The 25034-nt window shown below is 42.1% G+C and overlaps 1 protein-coding gene across 3 annotated transcripts in view; it reads right to left on the bottom strand.

Annotated features, from left to right (window-relative positions):
- Positions 1–25034, bottom strand: part of ITPR2 (inositol 1,4,5-trisphosphate receptor type 2) — a 356350-nt gene that overhangs the window by 38367 nt on the left and 292949 nt on the right. For all 3 annotated transcript variants that reach the window (XM_073317588.2, XM_073317596.2, XM_073317605.2), the window contains 5 exons: positions 13904–14011; positions 10765–10957; positions 7617–7742; positions 4266–4441; positions 1882–2046 (listed from right to left, as the gene is read on the bottom strand). In XM_073317588.2, coding sequence (XP_073173689.1) covers positions 1882–2046; positions 4266–4441; positions 7617–7742; positions 10765–10957; positions 13904–14011 — 768 coding nt within the window. The remainder of the gene's footprint in view (positions 1–1881; positions 2047–4265; positions 4442–7616; positions 7743–10764; positions 10958–13903; positions 14012–25034) is intronic.

Below are 25034 nucleotides of genomic sequence, written 5' to 3'. Positions count from 1 at the left end.
AGTCATATCAGTATTTCTTAAACTTTTTCACAGTGAAGTCTCTATCTTAGGACTGAGATCCTTCCATGGACAACCTCCCCTCCCGATAGACCGTTCTTGATTCCACGCCACCTCGGTGGCAGCTACTGTAATCCATATTATAACATTATTATAACATAGTGACCTTAGGACAATATAAAATTCTTTTAACGCCTTGTGTATAGGTGGTCAGTTACAGTCTCTATTTTGTCTCCCTGCTGTTAGTGTAAAATCCTACATCCAGGGAGAATTAAAACAAAACGCCCTTTCATGTCTTGTAAGCCCCCTCTGCTCTAAATCAATACAGGTCACTTTGAACATTGATTGTATCATCTGGTGTGTTTGCTATGCTTGTAATTTCGGTGTTACCTAAAAGTTTGATCATAGTTGAATTTATACCAAATAAAGACCCTGTAAGACAGATTTTCACAAATAGACTTTACTGCCTGTTTTATGCCCCCTAAATGCAAAGCTTACATTTCACAATTCTTTTGGTTTAAAAAAAATCTCCAATATTAAAACTAACTGCTAGTTTGGTGAATCTGTCTCTTAGTTACACAGTGTTTAGTGGTCTCTTACACTGAGAATGTGAGTACTCACCAGCATGAATGAGTTACAGGTGGGATGGGTGAGGACTTTCAATGGGACATATATTCTTTAGTCACTTGGGTACTTTTAAAAACCCCACCATATATAACAAATAATAGAGTCTTCAGGAATACATTTTTAAAGCCAGGCCTTGTATACTGTTTCAGGAACAAGTCACATTAATTTTAAAGGGGACCAGCAGCTAAAACACTAGGTATAATCCTGGCCCTAATGAAGTCCATAGATGTTTTGCAATTGACTTACTGGGGCCAAGATTTCATCCAGAGAATCTGTACCACATCTCGAAAATTTACACCACTGAGCCTACTTATGTCCTCACATATTAGCACAACTCCTGTTAACTTTAGTGACAACAGGACAGATATGTGTAAGCACAGAAATAGGTTTTGAAAGTTTGATTTCAGTAGGGGTTTTACTAGAGCAAGAACTGAAGCCCTTTAGTGTTGAAAGCAGGATCTATATGAAACTCTGCAACTACTGGACAGACTCGATTGTTCAGAAAACTGAATATAATGAAAGGTGAAAGCCATTGAACTGTACAGGGGTTTATGAAATCTGTCCAAAAGGTTTACACACCACAGAATAAAATGAAAGTGATTAAAAACTACTTAAGAGCATCAAAAAGGGCTTTTTTAAATGCTCTTCGATTTGAAGAGTTGAGTTTCAAGATCATATTTTGTATGGAGTTACTTTCAGTACACCTGTATTGTATCATGAAAGGAATTCTACCTGTGTCAGTAGAATTGAAGAAAATATATTTAAAATGTCTTCAGGCTACATGTCAGAAGCATCCCATACCAACTGCATAACAGTCCCATCAATTTATTAAAATAATTCATTACATTTATTACCTACTGACTAAGGACAAACTGAGAATGAGAGCCCATTGTGCTAGGCACTGTACAAATAAAGAATAGTAGACAGTTCCTGTCCTGAAAAACTTACAGTCTAACTAGACAAGACAAACAGAGGGTAGTGGAAAGGATATAGCATACAAACATAGAATTGGGGAGGGATGGGGGCAAAGAGAAGGCTGTTTAATGATTTTCTGGAATGAAATGTGTAGACAGACCTCTGTAACACAGGCAATAAATCCTAACAAAAACAGTAGCTTCTAATGGGCAGCCACATAACGGTATGCTAAAAATACCCATGATTTGGCATGATTGTCAGGAAGAAATCAAAGACAGCTGCAAGGGTAATGGTATTTTCTATTTTTGCAAGGTCTCCCGCTCCCCGGCGGCACATACTCACCAGGAAACTATAGAAGAATTCATGGACACAGAGGCCCAGCATGCAGACCAGCACGTACGCTACATGGTAGAGAAAGGCCATGTCCATAACGACGGCTCTGTAGCCTCGAGTGAACGTGCCACGGTTTCCAACAAAGCTCACCAGAAATACTATTTTGTTACAAAGCTGGGGGGAGATTACAAGGCTAGGTTTACTACATTAGAACAATATTAGCATCATCTGTTCATATGGTGATAGCGTCTCAGAGCCCCAGTCATGGACCAGGACGCCAAGTGTACAAAGAGATTAAAAGGACGTTCTCTGCTCCCAAAGAGCTCACAGTCAAAGCATAAGACAAGAGACAACAGGTGCAGATGGCCAGACTTAACTAGCTGTTTGCAGAGCTGTTTTGCACAAAAGCCCTTTCAAAACCCTTGCCTTGCCCTTCCACTTTATTCTAAATATGCACATGGATACTACGTAATGTCATATAAGGCACGCACAATGCATTAAACAATATTACTCTGCAGCAGCCACCATTAGCAGTTTTTTCACATTGACTGGGCACCTCGATAGTGTTACTAAAGCTGTTCTCTATATTTAATATATAGAATACTTAAGGGGTGCTGCAAAATCAGAGTTAATACTCTTTAGGTGCAAAAACCAGTGAACTGTCATTCACATTTTATTTTATATATATCTATATCTATATCTCTGTGTCAGACATGTGTAGCGTACACGTTTACACATTAGGTAAGAAAACAAAGCCATGCAATGGAGATTACTTCTGATATAGCTTAAGTGACTTTATTTTGGTAGCCTCAAGCCTGGTCCTGTCCCATTAAAGTAAATAGCAAATCTCCTATTGATTTCAATGGGTGCAAGATTAGGTCCCTATAGTGTACATTCAAATTAAAAATACTGCATCTTAGCACTGCATACAATGCCATTAGTTTTAGACAGCCTGGGCCAGAACTGGATCTCAGTTATAAAGTGTATATCAGGAATAACTCCATTAAAGTCAATGGAGTTGTTCCAGATTTAAGAAAGCAGAGCTGAGATCAGAATGTGATCTGCTGTTTACTATGGAATTTTTGGTTCTGCTCTTTCCTCTCCAAAATTTGTTTTGCATATACAGCCATAGATGCCAACTCCGTGGGTGCTCAGCAACCAACAGTGGGTCCTGCCAATCAGTTCCTCCCTCCACCGCCTGCTGAGGATCAGCTGTTCAGTGGTGGACAGGAGGCTCTAGGGGGAAAGGGAAGGAGCGGAGGCAGGAAGAAGTGGAGTGAGGGCGGGGTGCACTCTGGGGCTGGAAGAGGTGGGGCAGGGGTGGGACCTAGGGGGTAGGGGTTGAGTGGGGGCAGGGCCTGGGACACAGTGTGGGGGTGGAGCACCCCCTAGGGAATCAGAAAGTCGGTGCCTCTGTATACAGCAATATTCCTTTTAAAACTTCTCAGTTATCTTTGTAGCTAAATGTTATGTCAGTATTTGCTCAATTTCTTAGGTATTCCTTTTACTAATTACAGGGAAGTTAGTGTTATTGTGGTATTTGCATTAAACCCTATCTACTTGAAAAGGCCAAATTGAAAAGTTTTTAAAGACAACCACTGTATGCATCTTGGCATTGTCCCTTGTAAGTTAAACAGAATCAGGACTTGGGAAATGTTTTGATTCCAATGAAATACTGAATTTTTAATAGCATTCCTGCCCTTTTCTTTTAGTTCCCTGGCTCATCTTAAGAAGCTGATTATGCTTCTAACAACTTGCCCTTTTTGGGCTTTGTACTTTCAATACCTGTCTGATTGAACAGTATATATATGAAGTATATCTATACAATGATCAGTTCCCTGGGGTGATGGCAAAATGTACATTGTTACTACGTGATCTATTTCTATGTCATTAGTAGGTTGCTAGGGCTTCTTTCATGCCATAAAACATTAAAACACAATTAGAGAATGAAATCTTTGCAAAGAAATTGGAACTGAACCAGCGCAACAGTATGTAGAAATGCCACCATGAAATGAACAATAGGACTGTAATCCACGTTCAGTGGCTGCGGACTGTCTCTCTCTTTTTTTTTTTTTTGCAACTCTATTTTTAGTTAGAATACCCTTTAAAAAAAATGATTCAATCAAACTTCTGAACCAGCACGTTAGAGCTACAGGGCCAGCTTGCAGCTACCCAATCCCATCCCAGCTCTGATATAACATAAAGCTGCTGTGATTCAACAGAAACTTATACAGATACTTGTTAGAACGATCATGAACCCAGTCGTGCTAAATGTGTGTGCAAAAGCAGATGTGAAACAGTACACAGATCTCAGACCTTGCTTTTTTAAAGTATGGCCCTTAACACTGCTGCTTCTATGGAAATGGAAATTATGCTAGTTTTAAAGTACTTACATTAGCAGCACCAAGAAGTATCAACGTAGGCCCAAGCCCTATTGTGTATATAGACCTGAGAATTACAGACACTAAAAAGGGTCGGATACCAACAGGCTTGGAGAAGAAAAACAGCATAGCTGTACAGACTGCCAGTGCTATCCAAAGGAGGACTGAAAACAATGGAGAAAGCGTGCCTGGAAAGGGAAGAAAAGGAAATGTTAACCCTTTTGGAAAATCAGTTATGTGTCAAGAAACAAACCTGAGCAAAGCTTGGTTCCTTGGCCAGTTTACCTACCAAAGTGAATGAATCATGCAACATACCTTCTGACCATAACTTCGCATGATCATAGTGGGAAATACTGTTAATGTATTAGGGTTAATTTCACACAGCTAACAATAAGGGTAGGTAATAAAGTCTTCATTAAATCTGTGGATTGCTCGGAAGAGACAACTTGACAGTCTGTTGTAGTGATTTGCCAATCAGTTCCCTTTTGCAAAGCTCATTAGGGCACCTTAGCTCTAGTGTAATCATTGTACCATGAAACAGTATATTCAAATATTTGGACTGCGTCAATGTAGTACACTTATTTTTCACATTATGAAGTGCACATCCAGTATGGGTGAGGTGAAATGGTGGTGGCTGGGAAATGTGAAGAGGCAGTTAAGATAGGCTCAGCACAGAAACAATGGCAACAGCTCCAGGGCTAAGTAATATCACTGGGATTAGGAAAAAACAGAGACAGCCTCTGGTCTCCAAATTCAGAGTGCATCCAAACTTTCTCCAGACTTGAGGGTGTTTATATCCTGGCAATTGGTTCAAGTCCAGCTCTGTAAAATAATTTTGCTACCAACTAGAATGGGAAACTTCTACCAAATCTGGAATATACCTTTAAACTGGACGTGAGTTCTTCCTTAAAAGGTAGGTCCAAAGCCCTCAATATTCCTTTAAAATGTCATTTTCCCCCCTCCTTGGTTCAGGTCAATCAATTTAATTTAACAGGACTTGCACAGTTGAGGCAAGGAGCCGATGTCTGAAGAGCAGTTTCACTTATATCATATGATGCTGGAATAGCAGAAGTAAATTAAAAGAACATTCTTAGGCTGATTAGATCAACCCGAGCACTTCAGACACATGGCTGTGGGCTGATTTACTCAAGGAGAAGGGGAAAAAAACGTGAAATAAACCCTGGCTCTAGAGTTAGTTTTTTTTGGAAGGGGAGGAGGGAGAAAGGAGTCTGTCTGGTGACTATTCCTGCTTCGCCACATCCATGTTTATTGTCAATAAATCTCTAATTACATCTACAATTGCCTGGAATTATGGGATTTAGAAAAGTGAACTGAACTATCACTGAAACCACTGGATTATTGGGACTGCTTAAACTAATACTAGACATGCCTGCAGTTCAAATTAAGTGTTAATACCTACTGATTGCAGCCCAGAGGATTTTACACATTGTAAAACTCTCAGATTAGGTAAATATGTCTTAGTTTAAGTGGTATAATTTGAACTCTCTATTTCTTCTCTGTTATTCTTTATGGTCTGGAACACATACACTTGAAACAAGTTTAGACTTTAGAAAATTGAGAGCAGTGGAGACTAGAATCTTCTCTTTACAGAGCAGTTATATACAGGAGGAATCTCGGCCCTGAAAGCTTCCCTACATAACCCTGCTGATGTGCCTGTTCTGTAACCTGCAGAGACCACCTCAGGGGGTTAAAGGGCAGTTCAGTCTCCCTGCCAATCCACTTTAATCCTTTGCCTCTCTGTTGAGTCTGCCAACCAGACCCATCGGTTTGTGCCAATTATGGCAGTGGCGTTTGGGAAGAGCACATGTATCCACTAGACCCTGGACTGATTCCACCCACTCCATTCACATGAGCCATCAGATGGAAGTGACTTTCAGTCACATTACTAATTGGACTGGATGTGAACCAATGACCTAGAGATGAATGGCTCTCTATTTCAATTCCCAATCTCTTGAGTCATGCAGTCCCCTTTGTCCCCATTTAAGCATGTTTAGGCTACAAAAACAAGTCTACAGTAGTCATTTGATGGAATATATTATTCAATATATTTCTTATGAACCAGAGCCAAAAATCACTTTGCTTTTAAATACATCATTGCTTTTTAATCTAATAAATCTACCATTTGCAAATGATGTGTTATTTTATCCTTATAGCAGCACAGCAGTCAAAAACTGACAAATGAAACATATTTAAAATAATTTCATTCCATATCATGCCTTCCTAAATGGCCACTGAATATTTCCGTACGTTTTCAAAGAAATGCAGATGATTGACCACATCCAAAATCCTCTGAAATCAATGAAAAAAAAACTTTCCATTCTCTGATGTATGGCTTATATTCAAGGCTTATATATGAAAACATTCTCTGATGTATGGTAGTGTTGCTTTTTTGTTTCCCAAAGAGTCCAGATTACACATACAAAGACACAAGAGAGGATTAAATAAGACGTTTCATTTCTGCAAAAAATTTGAGACGAGAACAAAAAAAAGTTTCATGTTTTTCACAAACTTAAGACTGCGTGATTCCTTTGCCAGTATTGCAAATTTCTTTTCATTCTTAATATTCATTTAGTGATTTATATAGCACCCAAATGTCTGCTAGAGATTTTTCGCTGTAATTCTGGTCACTAATACTGTCCTTGTCATAGGACTGATACCAAATACCACACTGGCAGCTGCCCAAACCGATGGCAGCAATTAATACTATGCCTAACAATTCCAGCACATTTTTTCCCATGAGATTCCTACAGTATATAAAAACACACCATAGAATCAACTCATATTATATCATACAACAATGTTCAAGAGCAACTAAGTCTATTGAATTGGATTTTCAGCTGTGCCTGTGATTTTGGGTGCCTGATTTGAGACATCTTATCAGAGCCTGATCTGCAGAAAGTGCTGAGCGTCCGGCCTCTGAAATTCAGGCCCCGTTAAGGTGGCTCAAACTGGGCATCCAAAATGACTAGTGAATTCTGAAAATCTTAGCTGTTCTGTTTAAAAAGAAAAGGAGTACTTGTGGCACCTTAGAGACTAACCAATTTATCTGAGCATAAGCTTTCGTGAGCTACAGCTCACTTCATCGGATGAAGTGAGCTGTAGCTCACGAAAGCTCATGCTTGGATAAATTGGTTAGTCTCTAAGGTGCCACAAGTACTCCTTTTCTTTTTGCAAATACAGACTAACACGGCTGTTACTCTGAAACCTGTTCTGTTTAAGTTATTCAAGAGCTTTGCAAGGCAGAAGGAGAGTCATAGGAATCGCTATTTGGTGATGGAATGGCTTGTGTTGCTTTATAACTGAAAATGTTCACTAATATAAGGGAAAAAAAAGATCACTTACCTTCATCTCCATCATCTCCAAATGGATAGAAGAGAGCAACTGCTAAATTGATGAATACAGCCAGGTTGAAGGAAATGCTCCCCCAGAGAGAGATGTGTCTGGAGAACCAGAACAGGGCTGGGTTATCTAGGCAGGAGAGAAAAGCAGCATTGGAGAAATGAAAAGGAGATGCATGAGCTTATGAGCAACAGGTTCATGCAAACAAGAAATGCAGCTTAATGGAGAACAGTAAAGTCCAAAATAAATATTCAGGTTGAATAGTCCTAGTATATTGTATTTACATGGCGCTTTTCCACCCAGAAGGATCCCAGTAATCTATTATAAATTACGACCCTCCGGGGCTTAGTAACAAGAGTTTTACCTATTTTAAGTTTGGAGGACTGGACCTTTTGTGAAGGAATCATTTCACTTGACAGCGAAAGGAGAGGGGAAATCTGTGGACAAATGGCTCCCTGTATGCTTCACAAGAGTGGAGGGAAGAGGATGTTTTGGTCAAAGATCCTGGAACACAGACCCTCTGTTACAAAAAATGCAATGGGTTTTTTATGACCTCACAGAACAGTCAAAGTCTCAGGCTTACGATCTTTTCCAAAAGACCCACTGAAACCACATAAATCACAATTTACCTAAGGGAGAGAGGAAGGCTCAACCCTGCCAATAAGGATCTAGGGTAGGGGTTCTCAAACTGGGGGTCGCAAGGTTCTTACATGAGGGGTCGTGAGCTGTCAGCCTCCACCCCAAACCCTACTTTGCCTTCAGCATTTAGAATGGTGTTAAATATATAAAAAAGCATTTTAATTGATGGGGGGGTCGCACTCAGAGGCTTGTTATGTGGAAAGGGTCACCAGTAAAAAAGTCTGAGAATCACTGAGGAGTCTTAGTATTTTACATGCAGTGCTCACACTTCTAAGTCCTCCCTCATAACTAAATAGATCTGCTCTATTTTTGTAATAGCACCTAGAGGCCCTTTCTGAAACCAGGGCTCCATTGTGCTAGAGGCTGTACAAACACAGTTAAAGTATGTCTACACTGCAGTTAAACACCTGCTGCTGGCCCATACCAGCAGACTCAGGCTTATGGAGCTTGGGCTAACGGACTGTTTAATTGTGAAGTAGACATTTGGGCTTGGGCTTGAGTCTAAGTTCTAGGACCCCACGAGGTGAGTGTTCGAAAATGTTAATTCCAATTAAATCTTAATATATGGTGTTTCAAAATCTCTAAAACCTGTGACATTTAACTATTTGAAGATTACATTTTTCTCAGGAAATTATAAAGACTCCTAGAATGCTCTGAATTTCCTGTATGCATAAAAGATGCACCCTTGACCTTCTTGGATCTTTCTGCTGGCTGTAGGACTTCACTTGTTAACATACTGTTGGAAATGACTAAGAACATAGTTGACTCCTAGAAACAGACAACTCCCCAAACTGGATCTTTTTGTCTCAGAGTAAGGTCAGCTTTAATTACCCACATTTAGAGTCAGCTCAGACTAAACATTAAGATTCACTTGTGGTAAAATTAGGCTGTTAACTTCTGGGTTTTAAGGATCTGGAGCCTTTGCATGAGGCATCCTCTCATTTCAAGCAATGCAGCATTGTACGATAACATAGCAACTCAGACACTGGGGTAAAGATTAAACAGCACTTGAATGTATATTGCATTTTCAAACAAAATAATAGGGACGCTTGTTAAGTGTTTCATCTATGGAAGGAAATGTGGGCATTTCTGTTTTGGATTAAAAAAACCCCTAATCTATGCTTGTTTAGCATTACAGAGGTCAGATCCAAGTCTGCGCTCTCTCAGACAGCACTTGGGGATTTTTGTTTGTTTGTTGGTGTTTCTTTTAACTGGGATCCCAGTCCTACTGTGTGAGCAGAATTATTTTGAAATAGAAACTACACCCTGGGAATTAAATTCACAAAAACTACAACCCAACATCATGTTTTTAGTGGTGGTAAAAGCTTCCAATTAATTCATTCCACTCTAGCTAGCCAAATCCTCCTGCAGTTCTGTCCATATCTGGTATTCTTCACTTCCTTCCTAACTGGTTGTGCAATGCTGCTGTGAACTGTTCAAGAGCTGCTGTATTCTACCTCTCAGGCATCTGCATGTTAATGGTGGATGAAGAGATCCTTAGATCTATATCCCACTTCCTTATCAGGAATGCTGTGAAGCTTAATTGTGAAAAGGCTGGATTTACCCTGGAAGGTGCACAGGGCTGCCATCTACCACCTCCTGAAATGCTAGAAACAACTTCACTCTTACGGGAGGTCACATGGCAGCAAATCTTCTGCCTCCCCTGAGAACTCCATCCTGGGGGAGCAGCTATAAGTTCTGTGTGGGGTTCCTGGGAGAGACCCCCAGGGAACCAGCCAGCTGACCCTTTGTGTTCTAGCAATGTCCCTTCTGAAACTAGCACCACCCACTTTCTTGCCTGTGCCAGCTGGAGCTGCGCCCTCCAGTGGAATGGGTGTTGTAAACAGTTTGAGTAGGTATGTCCCCTTGGCCACCAAGGATTCACAGACTGGGTTCTGCTGGGAATTAAGCCAGCTGGATTTTTGTAAAGTGCTTTAAAAGATCCTGGGATGCAAAGTACTATTACTAAGAAAACAGATCATTCTCCAGGAATAGTAAATAATGACTCAGTGCAAAGAGGTCTGGTATAAATTGGCAGGGCTCCACTAACTTCATGGGAGCCACACTGTTTTACACTAGCTGAGGATCTGGCCCAAGGTGAAAGACGTTTTCAGTGAATTACATTTAAAAGTATAAGTACACAACTACACATGTTCTTGTTAAACATTAGGGGCCAAAATTCCATCTGGCATAATTGGGTCAACTAATTTTCAGTGAAGTTACACCCATTTAGTCCACCACTCAATTCTGGTCTTGAGAGCCCAGAAGATGATTTCATTAGTCACTTTTCCATATTATTTCTTCTTTGTGTATGTATCTCTCTTCCCCCCCCCCCAGGTGGCACATCTCCAGTGACTTACAATCTTGGGTTTGGAAAATGTTTTCTTGTAATATCAAAGGGATTGGAAACAAGTAAAAATGAAAACGGAAAATACTTGGTTGGTGACTTACAGGTTTTAAATACAATTAGACAACCTGAAACTAAATCCTTGAAACTACAGATAGTACTTACTCCTAATTTTCTTCTGCCACTTCATTTCATTGTACAGATCTTCTGTCTGATGGAAAAAGTCATTCACTTTGCTCCCTTGTTCATCTCTCTCAGTTGTATTAAATACACGACTTTTGGATTCTCGAGTGAGGAATTCACAAATATTGGGGACAGGGAAGACTATCTGTTCCATGGTTCTATCATGACGGACAATCTGTAAATACAAATGTATGTGTCTTTCAGGGTCAGAAACTTCTCAGTCATGCTGTGATTCCCTTCTGACTCAGAGCTTGCTTTTATTTACAAACTGGTGTTGAACTAATTTTAAAAATTTCAATTACACCAAGACACTACATTAAAAAATACTTACCTAAGTAATTTATACTAAAATTTTCTTTGCCTTCAAAAACCTGCCTTAAAATGAGGTGTGCCTTAAATAAAAAATCTAGATCCAAGTATCCCCAATCTTTGAGGACATTCCAAATCTGAGCCCTGCAAACTGCCCCCATATTTATAATAAGCTAAAGCAAAACTTCATATCCAAACATTCTCAGACTTTAAAGGGCTTAGGATTTGGATGAAGAACTTCATTTTGTAGCTTGAGCCCATCTCTATGAGGTTGTAAATCATGAAAGGGGCTATGTGAAAGGAGCACCTTGTTACTCAGATAGTGCCAGTTTCTATGTGCCTTAGGGTTTTATCTGCTTACTTGACAAAACCCAAGATATTGCTACAATTATTCCTTCACAACCAACAGAACTACTTGAGAGTGAGCTGGATTCCATTCTATTAGAAATGTTTGCTGAATCTGACTGTGGAGTTTGTATTACTGGTGAAGCAGCACTAGGAGGAAAACACACCTTGGATCTCAGATCCCAGGTTTTTTGGAGAGCTCATTATCATGGAACCATCATTTGAGTTACAAATTGAACAAATTGTGTATGCTGAGCTGACAGACTATATATCTGGAACTCCACAATTGGCCCAGATCTGGCAAACCTCTCTCTTATTTCAACAGAAGCAGTGTTGGGCTCAGAGTCATTTACGTCCTCATTTTCAGGAAGTCCCCAAAGCTGTGGCTGTTTTGCAAAAAGTTGCCTTCTCTCTCCATTCTGAAATGGCTTGATATTTAAGAACAATATATTTATGTATCTTCACCTCAAGGATAGCAAAACTAGTGTGTGAGTGTGTCTGGGTATTGGTGCACAATGAATGTAGTACTGTCTATGGGTGAGCTGACCTTTTAGGTTTCAGAGTAACAGCCGTGTTAGTCTGTATTCGCAAAAAGAAAAGGAGTACTTGTGGCACCTTAGAGACTAACCAATTTATTTGAGCATGAGCTTTCGTGAGCTACAGCTCACTTCATCGGATGCATGCCGTGGAAACTGCAGTAGACTTTATTTATACACAGAGAATATGAAAAAATACCTCCTCCCACCCCACTGTCCTGCTGGTAATAGCTTATCTAAAGTGATCATCAGGTGGGCCATTTCCAGCACAAATCCAGGTTTTCTCACCCTCCACCCCCCCACACAAATTCACTCTCCTGCTGGTGATAGCCCATCCAAAGTGACAACTCTTTACACAATGTGCATGATAATAAAGTTGGGCCATTTCCTGCACAAATCCAGGTTCTCTCACCCCCTCACCCCCCTCCACAGTGAGTTTGTGTGTGTGGTTTTTGGGAGGGGGGTGAGAGAACCTGGATTTGTGCAGGAAATGGCCCAACTTTATTATCATGCACATTGTGTAAAGAGTTGTCACTTTGGATGGGCTATCACCAGCAGGAGAGTGAATTTGTCTGGGGGGGTGGAGGGTGAGAAAACCTGGATTTGTGCTGGAAATGGCCCACCTGATGATCACTTTAGATAAGCTATTACCAGCAGGACAGTGGGGTGGGAGGAGGTATTTTTTCATATTCTCTGTGTATAAATAAAGTCTGCTGCAGTTTCCACGGCATGCATCCGATGAAGTGAGCTGTAGCTCACGAAAGCTCATGCTCAAATAAATTGGTTAGTCTCTAAGGTGCCACAAGTACTCCTTTTCTTTCTGACCTTTTAGGGGAGTCCTGGGTGACACCTCACCTGTACCTCTCAGTCCCAGGGTCATGCGATGGGGGCCTATGACTAACAACTAGGCCAGCTGGGGGGATATAAGGGCAGCTTAAGTACAGTTAGGAAAGAGACCCAGAGGAGCAGGAGGGTTGAGAGAGCTGCTCCACAGCAAGACACCTGCAGGAGACCCAGGGTGAGAGAGGATCTGTGAAAGGGCTCTCCACAGGCTTGGCTGATGCCTCCTGCCACAAGGGGCAGAGGCCTGAAGAGGAAGAGGCTTTAGGAAATGCCAGGAGCAGGAACTGGGTTTGGGAAGGAGCTAGTGAGCCCAGCAGGAGCTGACAGAACTTTGAAGAGCTGGGGAATGACTGGCTTTCACTTAAAATGACACTGAACTGTGATTTTCTTTTAATAAACCAGACCCCAAGAAGGATGTGGTTTGACACGAGAGTCTACGTGCAATTACTCACCCTTAATCAACTGGATTTGCATCAGATAGTCACAGTTTCCAAATGACAGCCCTGCACACCTCGCAGGCACATCCCCTTAAAGCTGCCACCCTTGAACTCTACACCTTTTACTACCGCCAAAGTCAAGAAATGTTTTTCCGTCCAACAGGTGAATGCTGTTTACAATATGGAAAGGAGCTGATGAACCAGACCCACCTCATCCTGTTAGGCAAAAACTGCACTGAATCTTCAAGCCACTTCAAAAACTTTGTACTACAGCCAAAGTTCTCATTTGATCCATAAACCTCCTTGACTTGAAAAGCAGCGTTTATGTGACTGATGTGCTACAAAGAACTATTCTTGTCTACAAGACACTACTGCTATCCCCAGTCATTATTTCCATAACAAGAAATGTCCCGTATCCCACAGGGGAGCAACGGTAGGACAATTGTTTGAAATATACCAAGCCAATTTTAAAGAACATCCAGGCCTTTTTTCCCTTCCCCAGTATGATATTATTCAGCTTTTTCCCTTTCAAAGTAAGCTACACTATTTAAATATGTTTTGTTTTTCAGGAGAAATCTAAAGGAGAAGCTCTGAAGGAAGTAAACTGGCCTCAGACCACAATAGCTTCCCTTTTGGTGAGGAATTTTTTACCTCAATCTGTGCTGTGTGATTGGCATAGTACTTCAAGGCTTCATCTCCTTCTTCTGGATCAGACCCTGGCTTCAGCATCTGCTGCAATGTTTTATTGTGGCGAGCCAACTAGAAAAAAGAAGACCATTTGATTTATTTCCTGTTCTCTGGTTTACCATCTCCACTTACACGCCCCCTCCAAACATGCCCCAATGGGCCTCTTTCTGTAAATAATAACCCAAAATGCCATTTGCTGATACCATATAAATAATTTGATGTTAAAAAGCCAGTTTAAATAAGCAAGTCTTCAGCTAAATTTTATGAATGCTGACTCTGCCAGCAGTCCATGTCTTTTTGGAGGGTTTTTCAGAGACACCAAAAGGTTAGAACAGCAGCACTGCCCAGTTAAGTTCAGATATAAAATCTGCATACCTCTGACAGTGCTGATTTTCCAAATTAGGTAATTACATTCGAAACTTCCCCCATGATTTCAAATGGACAAGTTATTCGTCAATATGCTGTTGTACGATGTTGCTGGTCCTGTTAAATAACTGATGTTTTCCTACCCCAGAGGCAGCTGACCTCCGTGTTGGGCAAAATGACTCATATATTGTATATATTCAAAAAAGTACTTTAGGTCTTGTCAGATGTTTAAAGGCAGGGGTGGCCAACCTGAGCTTGAGAAGGAGCCAGAATTTACCAATGTACATTGCCACAGAGTCACAGTAATACGTCAGCAGCCCCCCCCATCAGCTCCCCCCGACCCCGCTCCCAGTGCCTCCTGCCCACTGGCAGCCCCGCCAATCAGCGCCTCCCCCTCCTCTCCCCACACCTCCCAATCAGCTGTTTCGTGTGGTGCAGGAGGCTCTGGGGGCGGGGAGAAGGGGAGAAACAAGGGCACTGCAGGCCTCAGGTGAGGGGTGGGAAGGGGTGGAGTGGGGGCAGGGCCTGTGGCAGAGCCAGGGGTTGAGCAGCGAGCACCCCCCGGCACATTGGAAAGTTGGCGCCCGTAGCTCCAGCCCCGGAGTCGGTGCCAATACAAGGAGCCGCGTATTAACTTCTGAAGAGCCGCACGTGGCTCCGGAGCCACAGGTTGGCCACCCCTGTTTAAAGGTCTTCTTAAATGTAAAAGTCTGTTATTATTGAGAGACAACAGTAAATGTACTATCACTTCATGAGTCTGTGCCCTGGTCTACACTACAGGATTAAGTTGCATTTAGCCGCATTAGGTCGATTTTATAAAGCAATACGTCTACACAAGCAACCCTGTTCCGTTGACCTAAAGGGCTCTTAAAATCGACTTCTGCAGGGAGTAGCACTAAAATCAACCTTCCTGGGTCAAATTTCAGGTAGTGCGGACGCAAATCGACGTTATTAGCCACTGGGAGCTATCCCGGAGTGCTCCAATGTGACCGCTCTGGACAGCACTTTCAACTAGCCAGGTACACAGGAAAAGCCCTGGGAACTTTTGAATTTCATTTCCTGTTTGGTCAGCGTGGTAAGCTCAGCAGAACAGGTGACCATGCAGTCCCCCCAGAATCGCAAACGAGCTCCAGCATGGAGTGAATGGGAAACACTGGATATGATTGCTGTATGGGGAGAAGAATCTGTGCCGGCAGAACTCCAATCAAAAAGAAGAAATGCTAATATATATTCCAAAATCACACAGGGCATGGTGGACAGAGGCTACACCAGGGACACACAGCAGTGCTGCGTGAAAGTCAAGGAACTCAGGCAAGCCTACCAAAAGATAAAGGAGGCAAACGGTCACTCTGGGTCAGAGCCCCATACATGCCGCTTCTGTGATCAGCTGCATGGCATTCTGGGGGGGCACCCTACCACTACCCCATCACTGTTCATGGACACCTGCAAAGGGGGGAGTCTCATGCAACATGGAGGAGGATTTTGTGGATGAGGAAGAGGAGGAGGAAGAGGAGAATGTGCAGCAGGCAAGCAGTGAAGCTGTTCTCCCCGGCAGCCAGGATCTTTTCATCACCCTGAGCCAATACCCTCCCAAGGCGGGATCCTCGACCCTGAAGGCAAGAGAAGGCACCTCTGGTGAGTGCACATTTGTAACTACAGTACAGGGTTTAAAAGCAATAGTGTTTAACTATTAACTATTAACTATTAACTATTAACTTTAAGTGATTTGCCCTAAAGACTTGGAATGCATTCACGGCCAGTACAGCTACTGGAAAAGTCTGTTAATGTGTCTGGGGATGGAGTGGGAATCCTCCAGGGACGTCTCCATGAAGCGCTCCTGGAGGTACTCTGAAAGCCTTTGCAGGTTTCTGGGGAGGACTGCCTTATTTCATCCTCCACGGTAGGACGCTTGACCACGCCAAGCCAGTAGCAAGTAGTCTGGAATCACTGTAGCACAAAGCATGGCAGCGAATGGTCCTGGGTTTTGGTCGCATTCAAGCAACATTTGGTTTTTATCTCTGTGTTAGCCTCAGGAGAGTGATATCATTCATGGTCACCTGGTTGAAATAGGGGAATTTTTGTAAGGGTACAGTAAAAGGACCCCGTTCGTGGGCTATTTGCGCTTGGCTAAAAGGGATCATCCCATAGCCACACGGTGGGGGGAGCGGCGAAGGGATCATCCCAAATAGCCACGTGGAGGGGTGAGGGGAGGTGTGTGCTGCACATACACCCAAAAAACGCAGCCCCTCCTTTTAAATGGCAAACCCAACCGGCGTTGGTGGCTATGGGAAAGGAGCATGTTGCAGTTTGAAAACATTCCCACATGTTATGAAGGTGTTAGAAGCCAAACCCACGTACCCTTTAGCTTACCATGGCTGCCTGGAAACCGAATTCTGTTGCCCAGCCATATGTGCTGTGTCACCATAGCGGCAGGCGCTCAATATAAAATGCAAAATGCGACCTTGTACCTAAAGCACGTGTGCTGTCTGCTGTGAATTGCTTGATTCACTGTGAAAGAGTCTCCCTTTTGTTCTCAGAAATGTATCACCTTAAATTTTACTCTCCCTTTTTATCCCCTGCAGGTAAAAATGTTTCTATGCTGCCCCTATCATCTCCGTCCCTGAGGTTATCGCAGATTAGAAGGCGAAAAAAACACACTCGCGATGACATGTTTTCCGAGGTCATGCTGTCCTCCCGCACTGATAGAGCACAGCTGAATGCATGGAGGCATTCAGTGAGCGCGATAAGAAGAGGCAGGATGCAATGCTGAGGCTAATTGGGGAGCAAACGGACAGGCTCAGGCATCTGGTGGAGTGGCAGGAAAGCCAACAAGAGCACAAACCGCCGCTGCATCCACTGTACAACCACCTGCCCTCCTCCCCAAATTCAATATCCTCCTCACCCAGACGCCAAAGAATGTGGGGCGGTGGGGAGAAGAGGCGGCTCTGGGCACCCAGCCACTCCACTCCAGAGGATGGCCCAAGCAACAGAAGGCTGTCATTCAAACAGTTTTGATTTGTAGTGTGGCTACAATAAGCAATGTGCCCTTGTCCTTCCCTCCTCCCCTACCCCACCTGGGCTACCTTATCAGTTATCTCCCCCCTTTTTTTTTAATTAATAAAGAAAGAATGCATGGATTCAAAACAATAGTGACTTTATTTCCTTTGTCAGCTCTGATCGTAGGGGGGAGGGTGGTTGGCTTACAGGGAATTAAAATCAACAAAGGGGGCAGGTTTGCATCAAGGAGAAACACACACAACTGTCACACCGTAGCCTGGCCAGTCATGAAACTCATTGCTAGGCTATTTGGATATTTGCAAACCTCATCCCTCCATTTTTTAATCTAATAAAAACTCCTGTGTATGCAATTTTTCCAGTACATTGAGATTGCCAAGAACCAGTGGACAAATTGAATTTATTCTTAATCTGTGAACGTCCTTACAAAGTAAAAATGACAAATATTAAATGTTGCATCAGAAAATAAGAGAATGCAAAAAAAAAAAAAAACCCAAACAAAAAAAACCCCTAACGAAAACCCAACCAGAAAAAAAATATTTCCTATCACTTTGTAGCTGCATAAAATGCTGTTCTGCCCTAAGCTGGAGCTTTGGAATTTCTACACTGGATCAACTCACTGGTCCATCTAGTCCAGCACCCTATCTCTGAAAACAGTCAGAAGCAGATATTTCAGAGGAAGATGCAAGAAACCACACAGTAGACAATTATGGAGTAACCTGCCAATAGGGAAAATTTCTCTCTCATCCGTCAATCAGTGGTTGTTTTATGACACAAAGCAGGAGGGTTTAGATCCCTTACATATTTTTTATCCTAATTCAACTGGGGATATTCTTACTACTCATAGTTTTTTCATAGATTTTAAGGCCAGAAGGGACCATTGTAATAATGTAGACTGACCTGCATAACGGGCCATAAAACCTCAACTAGTAATTTCTAGAGCAAGCCCATATTTACTGTTTGAGCTATAGCATATCTTTTAGAAAGCTATCCAGTCTTGATTTAAAGACTTCAAGTAAAGGAGAATCCACCATACTCCGAAATAAGTTTCAAACCTTCCTATACATAATAAGATCTGGCCTCAATGATATATTGTGGAAATGAGTTCCCCAGTCTATTTAAGCATTGTTTTTTTTTTTTAAAAAAAACTCCTTTAATCCTTTGCCTTTCAGTTTCATGTTCCCTGGTTCCTTTATTATGAGAGGGCAAGTAGGAGATCCCCATTCACCTTCTCTACACCATTTATCATGCTGTATATATCAATATCTTGTCCTCTCGTCTCCTTTTCAAATAAAAAGAAAAAAAAATCACCCTCCTCATAAAGAAGTGTCTCTGTGATTACATAATTTTTTATTTCCCATCTCCGACTGCCCTCTATTTTGGCTGTATCTTTTCTTTGAGACAGAATGAACACAACTGAAGAGAGAACTGCTTTGGGTGATGAATTATTACCAATAGAAGCAAACGTAAACCAATTTTCATCTTGCTATAATACAGAAAAACTTTGCTACTATATTGACCATTTTCCTCTACTGTTACCCATTAAGAATTTCTTCTCGATAATAGAAAAAAAGTTGGAAATTGGTTTACCATTTCTTATGACTGGAAGTCCAAATCTTGAAAATGATGTTGCCTTGCAGCAAGATGTTACTACTAACCATCTATAAATTCACAAATGTCCACCAACATAATGAAAAGCTTCATTTCTAAATGTATTCGAACTTGCACTGCCCACCGGATAGGAAATGTCTCATACCAACCATGTGAACTTTCAGAATATAGCACTTTCCTTTTATTATAGTTGTGCTTTTAACTTTTCACATTTTACTGTAAAAATATCCTATGATATGTATCAATAACTGAAGCTCAGTTTAATCATAGAATCATTTGCTCTATCCCATTTCTTCTGCACTGTGACAGGATTGATTGGGTATAAAACAATCATCCATTTATAGATTAATATAAAGGATAGCCTAGTGATGGCAATGAGTCAGTGTGTCAAGTGAGCAGAAATATTGGGTACAATAAATATATTAGCAAAAAGAAAAGGAGTACTAGTGGCACCTTAGAGACTAACCAATTTATCTGAGCATAAGCTTTTGTGAGCTACAGCTCACTTCATCCGAAAGCTTATGCTCAAATAAATTGGTTAGTCTCTAAGGTGCCACTAGTACTCCTTTTCTTTTGCGAATACAGACTAACACGGCTGTTACTCTGAAATCTAAATCATGGAGCATGTCCTCAAGGAATCAATTCTGAAGCACTTGGATGAGAGGAAAGTGATCAGGAACAGTCAGCATGGATTCACCAAGGGAAAGTCGTGCCTGACTAATCTAATTGCCTTCTATGATGAGATAACTGGTTCTGTGGATGAGGGAAAGCAGTGGACGTGTTATTCCTCGACTTTAGCAAAACTTTTGACACGGTCTCCCACAGTATTCTTGTCAGCAAGTTAAAGAAGTATGGGCTAGATGGATGCACTACAAGGTGGGTAGAAAATTGGCTAGATTGTCGGGCTCAACCGGTAGTGATCAATGGCTCCATGTCTAGTTGGCAGCCGGTATCTAGCGGAGTGCCCCAAGGGTCGATCCTGGGGCTGGTTTTGTTCAATATCTTCATTAATGTTCTGGAGGATGGTGTGGATTGCACCCTCAGCAAGTTTCGGATGACACTAAACTGGGAGGAGTGGTAGATACGCTGGAGGGTAGGGATAGGATACAGAGGGACCTAGACAAACTGGAGGATTGGGCCAAAAGAAATCTGATGAGGTTCAACAAGGACAAGTGCAGAGTCCTGCACTGAGGACGGAAGAATCCAATGCACCGCTACCAGACTAGGGACCGAATGGCTAGGCAGCAGTTCTGCAGAGAAGGACCTCGGGGTGACAGTGGATGAGAAGCTGGATATGAGTCAACCGTGTGCCCTTGTTGCCAAGAAGGCCAATGGCATTTTGGGGTGTATAAGTAGGGGCATTGCCAGCAGATTGAGGGATGTGATCATTCCCCGCTATTTGACATTGGTGAGGCCTCATCTGGAGTATTGTGTCCAGTTTTGGGCCCCACACTACAAGAAGGATGTGGAAAAATTGGAGAGAGTCCAGCGAAGGGCAACAAAAATGATTAGAGGACTGGAACACATGACTTTTGAGGAGAGGCTGAGGGAACTGGGATTGTTTAGTCTACGGAAGAAAAGAACGAGGAGGGATTTGATAGCTGCTTTTAACTAACTGAAAGGTGGATCCAAAGAGGATGGATCTAGACTATTCTCAGTGGTAGCAGATGACAGAACAAGGAGTAATGGTCTTAAGTTGCAGTGGGGGAGGTTTAGGTTGGCTATTAGGAAAAGCTTTTTCACTAGGAGGGTGGTGAAACACTGGAATGCGTTACCTAGGGATGTGGTGGAATCCCCTTCCTTAGAAGTTTTTAAGGTCAGGCTTGACAAAGCCCTGGCTGGGATGATTTAGTTGGGATTGGTCCTGCTCTGGGCAGGGGGTTGGACTAGATGGCCTCCAGAGGTCCCTTCCAACTCTGTTATTCTATAATTCTATGATATTAGCTGATCATTAATGATTTTGAGAGGCGCACTCTCAGAACCAATTGAAAAGCATTGCATAATTCATTATCAGATAATTGTGCATGTGAAGAACACCCAGGTTCTCTGAAAGGCTTGGACTACACTTGGTCTAGAGTGTAAGCATTTTGGGTCAGGGACCATCTTTTTCTTCAGTGTTTGTATAGCGCTGAGCACAATGGAGTCCTGAGCCCTGACTAGAGCTTCTAGGCTTTATAATACCACCACTTGGGATTCAGCAGGCAGGAACCTTACAGCTGCAGGAGTGCAAATCTCAGAAGGATTTACCCCTGATTAAAATGAGGGTAAACTCAACTAGTACAAATGGTGGCTTTTCCGGTTTACTCGTGGGGTTTACACCAGTGCAGCTACACAGCTGCGACTGACTGACTGCTCAACGGGGTGCTGACAAGGCCAAAGTTAAAACTGGAGAGAAGCAAACTTATCTGAAGAATAGGTTTGGGATTTCAGAGATGGTCTTAGTGCTGCTAATAAACAACATTCTTGAAAGATGAGGAAGTGTTGAGACAATTTAAGGAGCCTGACTGAGAGCAGAAGGAAAGTCATTTTAAAATTGTGCACCATGGTTCAATGTAACATGTTCTTAGTCACACTCAATCTCAGTAGCCATAGGATTTACGACTATATAGCCTTCTGTTGCTTTGTCTAGATTGTAAGCTCTTTTGGGGCAGCAGCTGTATTTTTGTTTTGTCTTTGTACAGTGCCTAGCACAATGCGGTCCTGGCCCATGACTGGGGAGCCTGGGCATGAGAATATATATAATATAATTATAAAATGAATGAACACATGGTACTGGCAACAACCTGCCAAGGTCCACATTTAAAAGACAGAGACCCAACAGGAGAGAGAGCGAATAAAGGCAAGATAGCACAAGTCTCTTACTTTAGCAAACCATAACATTGTCTATAGCTCTACCTTCATGCCTGTACATTTGTTATGTAAAGAACTTATAGGGCCAGATGTGTAAAGCATTCTATGCCAGCAGCCCCTCACATCTGTCCAGAGCTTTCCATAGGATCAAGGCCATAGTAATAACAGTGGTAATATAATCACAAACTGATAACTTAAACAAAGAGCGTTTGCGTGGTATGGAGTGCTGATACAAAGCACTGGAAATATATTTTAGGGGACAGTCCTGCATTGGAACGTAGAGAGAATGGTCTTTTCAATCTCTAACTTCTGTGATTCTATTATACAGCAAACCAGAGTTTCCAAAGAGTGGGGCAGGCCCTCCAAGGTTAGCCAGTGGTGGTGCATGGGCAGACCTCTTGATTTTTTGCAGGGGGTATGAGGGGAGGGATGGGGGGTGCCTAGCAGTTGCAGAAGATATATGAATTATAATAGTTAGACCTTAGCAAGTTGCATGGAAGGACACGCTGGTCAATTTCCTGAAAGATTATTAGCTTTCAGAACTTTGGAAAACAGGGCAGTAAAGTGTCAAAACAAAATACGTTTTGTTTTGTATCAAGATATCTTTGAAAAAATATGCAGTTTTTCTAAATAAAAAGTGATTTAAAATCTGGAGAAATTCATATGGTTTATTGAGTTGGGATACCGAATGGTCTTGAAAACAGAAAATGTACATTGAAAAATTGTTAGGAAAATGATATTTCAGAAGTAGTTTTTCACCTTCCATTATCTTCAAAAAACAAACAAATTCCACACACTGTCAAGCATTTTATGTCATCTCCTTGTCCTAATTCATTAACCTTCTGGGTTTGCTTGAGAGCACATCCTTTCTCACAGGCATGTGGGGCCTAATACAGCACCGAGTGAAATCAACTGAAAAATGCCAATTGATTTCACTGGGTTTGGATCAGGTTCTAAAGGAGGTTTGGTGAGGTGGGAGTGGTCATATAAATAGGTGTTAGAAACAACAAGTTGATATAGATGGTGGACATGAGGTCTCAATTTATATTACAGTTCCTTTAGCAGTAGCAGTTTAAAGGCGCAAAAGTGAATGTAAATATAATTTATGCCAACTTTAAGGCCCCTTTCCACTGCCAGAAGGGTGTAAAGGGGCTTTGGTGTTAATGAGAGTCAGGCCTGGTATCTTACAAAATAACTGGGTAAAATGTCTTTAGTTCTTCTGAGAGAGGCAGTTCCCTGGAAATGTGCTGAATAAAAGTTTTGTAGATTTTATCTTATATGTTTTAGTTCCTGGGGAAGAGTGCTTTAAACTCTGGCTTGAGTTCTGAAGGAACTCAAATATGAAATTACAGAACTACTAACTGTGGTATGTAAGCTATCACTTAAATCAGCCTCTGTACCAAGTGACTGGAGGATAGTTAATGTAATGCCAATTTTTAAAAAAAAAGACTCCAGAGGCAATCCTGGTAATTATAGGCCAGTAAGCCTAACTTCAGTACCACACAAAATTGGTTGAAACTATAGTAAAGAACAGAATCATCAGACATACAGATGAATATGACTTGTTGGGAAAGAGTCAACACAGCTTTCATAAACAGAAATCATGCCTCATCAATCTATTAGAATTCTTTGAAAGGGTCAACAAACGTGGACAAGGGTGATCCAGTAGACATAGTGTACCTGAACTTTCAGAAAGCCTTCAACAAGGTTCCCTCATTAAAACCCCTTAAGCAAAGTAAGCAGTCATGGAATAACTAGAATAGTAATGGAAGGTCCTCTCATGGATCAGTAACTGGTTAAAAGACAGGAAAGAAAGAGTAGGAATAAATGGTCAGTTTTCACAGCAGAGAAAGGATAAGATAATAGGATTCCCCAAGGATATGTATTCCCCAAGGACCAGTGGTATTTAACATATCCATAAATGATCTGGAAACAAAGAAGTGGCTGGAAACAAACTGGCAAAGTTTGCAGACAATACAAAATTGCTCAAAATAGTCAAGTCAAAAGCTGACTGTGAAGAGTTATAAAGGGATCTCACTAAAGTGGGTAACAAGATGGCAGATGTAATTCAATGTTGATAAATGCAAAGTAATGAACACTGGAAAACATACTCCCAACTATACATACAAAATGATGGGGTCTAAATTAGCTGTTATCACTCAAGGAAGAGATCTACTCAATATGCAGCAGCAGTCAAAAAAGCGAACAATGTGAGGAACCATTAGAAAAGGGATAAGTAATAAGACATAAAATATCATAATGCCACTATATAAATCTGTGGTATGCCAACACCTTGCATACTGTGTGCAGTTCTGGTTGCCCCATCTCAAAAACGTATATTAGCCCTGGTCTACACTAGGACTTTAGGTCGAATTTAGCAGCGTTAAATCGATGTAAACCTGCACCCGTCCACACAATGAAGCCCTTTATTTCGACTTAAAGGGCTCTTAAAATCGATTTCCTTACTCCACCCCTGACAAGTGGATTAGCGCTTAAATCGACGATGCCAGCTCGAATTTGGGGTACTGTGGACACAATTCGATGGTATTGGCCTCCGGGAGCTATCCCAGAGTGCTCCATTCTGACCGCTCTGGACAGCACTCTCAACTCAGATGCACTGGCCAGGTAGACAGGAAAAGAACCGCGAACTTTTGAATCTCATTTCCTGTTTGGCCAGCGTGGCAAGCTGCAGGTGACCATGCAGAGCTCATCAGCACAGGTGACCATGATGGAGTCCCAGAATCGCAAAAGAGCTCCAGCATGGACCAAACGGGAGGTACGGGATCTGATCGCTGTTTGGGGAGAGGAATCCGTGCTATCAGAACTCCATTCCAGTTTTCGAAATGCCAAAACCTTTGTGAAAATCTCCCAGGGCATGAAGGACAGAGGCCATAACAGGGACCCGAAGCAGTGCCGCGTGAAACTGAAGGAGCTGAGGCAAGCCTACCAGAAAACCAGAGAGGCGAACAGCCGCTCTGGGTCAGAGCCCCAAACATGCTGCTTCTATGATGAGCTGCATGCCATTTTAGGGGGTTCAGCCACCACTACCCCAGCCGTGTTGTTTGACTCCTTCAATGGAGATGGAGGCAATACAGAAGCAGGTTTTGGGGACGAAGAAGATGATGATGAGGAGGAGGTTGTAGATAGCTCACAGCAAGCAAGCGGAGAAACCGGTTTTCCCGACAGCCAGGAACTGTTTCTCACCCTAGACCTGGAGCCAGTACCCCCCGAACCCACCCAAGGCTGCCTCCTG

This window comes from Lepidochelys kempii, chromosome 1 (genome assembly GCF_965140285.1).
Source record: "Lepidochelys kempii isolate rLepKem1 chromosome 1, rLepKem1.hap1, whole genome shotgun sequence".
Lineage (NCBI taxonomy): Eukaryota > Metazoa > Chordata > Testudines > Cheloniidae > Lepidochelys > Lepidochelys kempii.
This window is presented reverse-complemented; position numbering and strand designations above follow the sequence as displayed.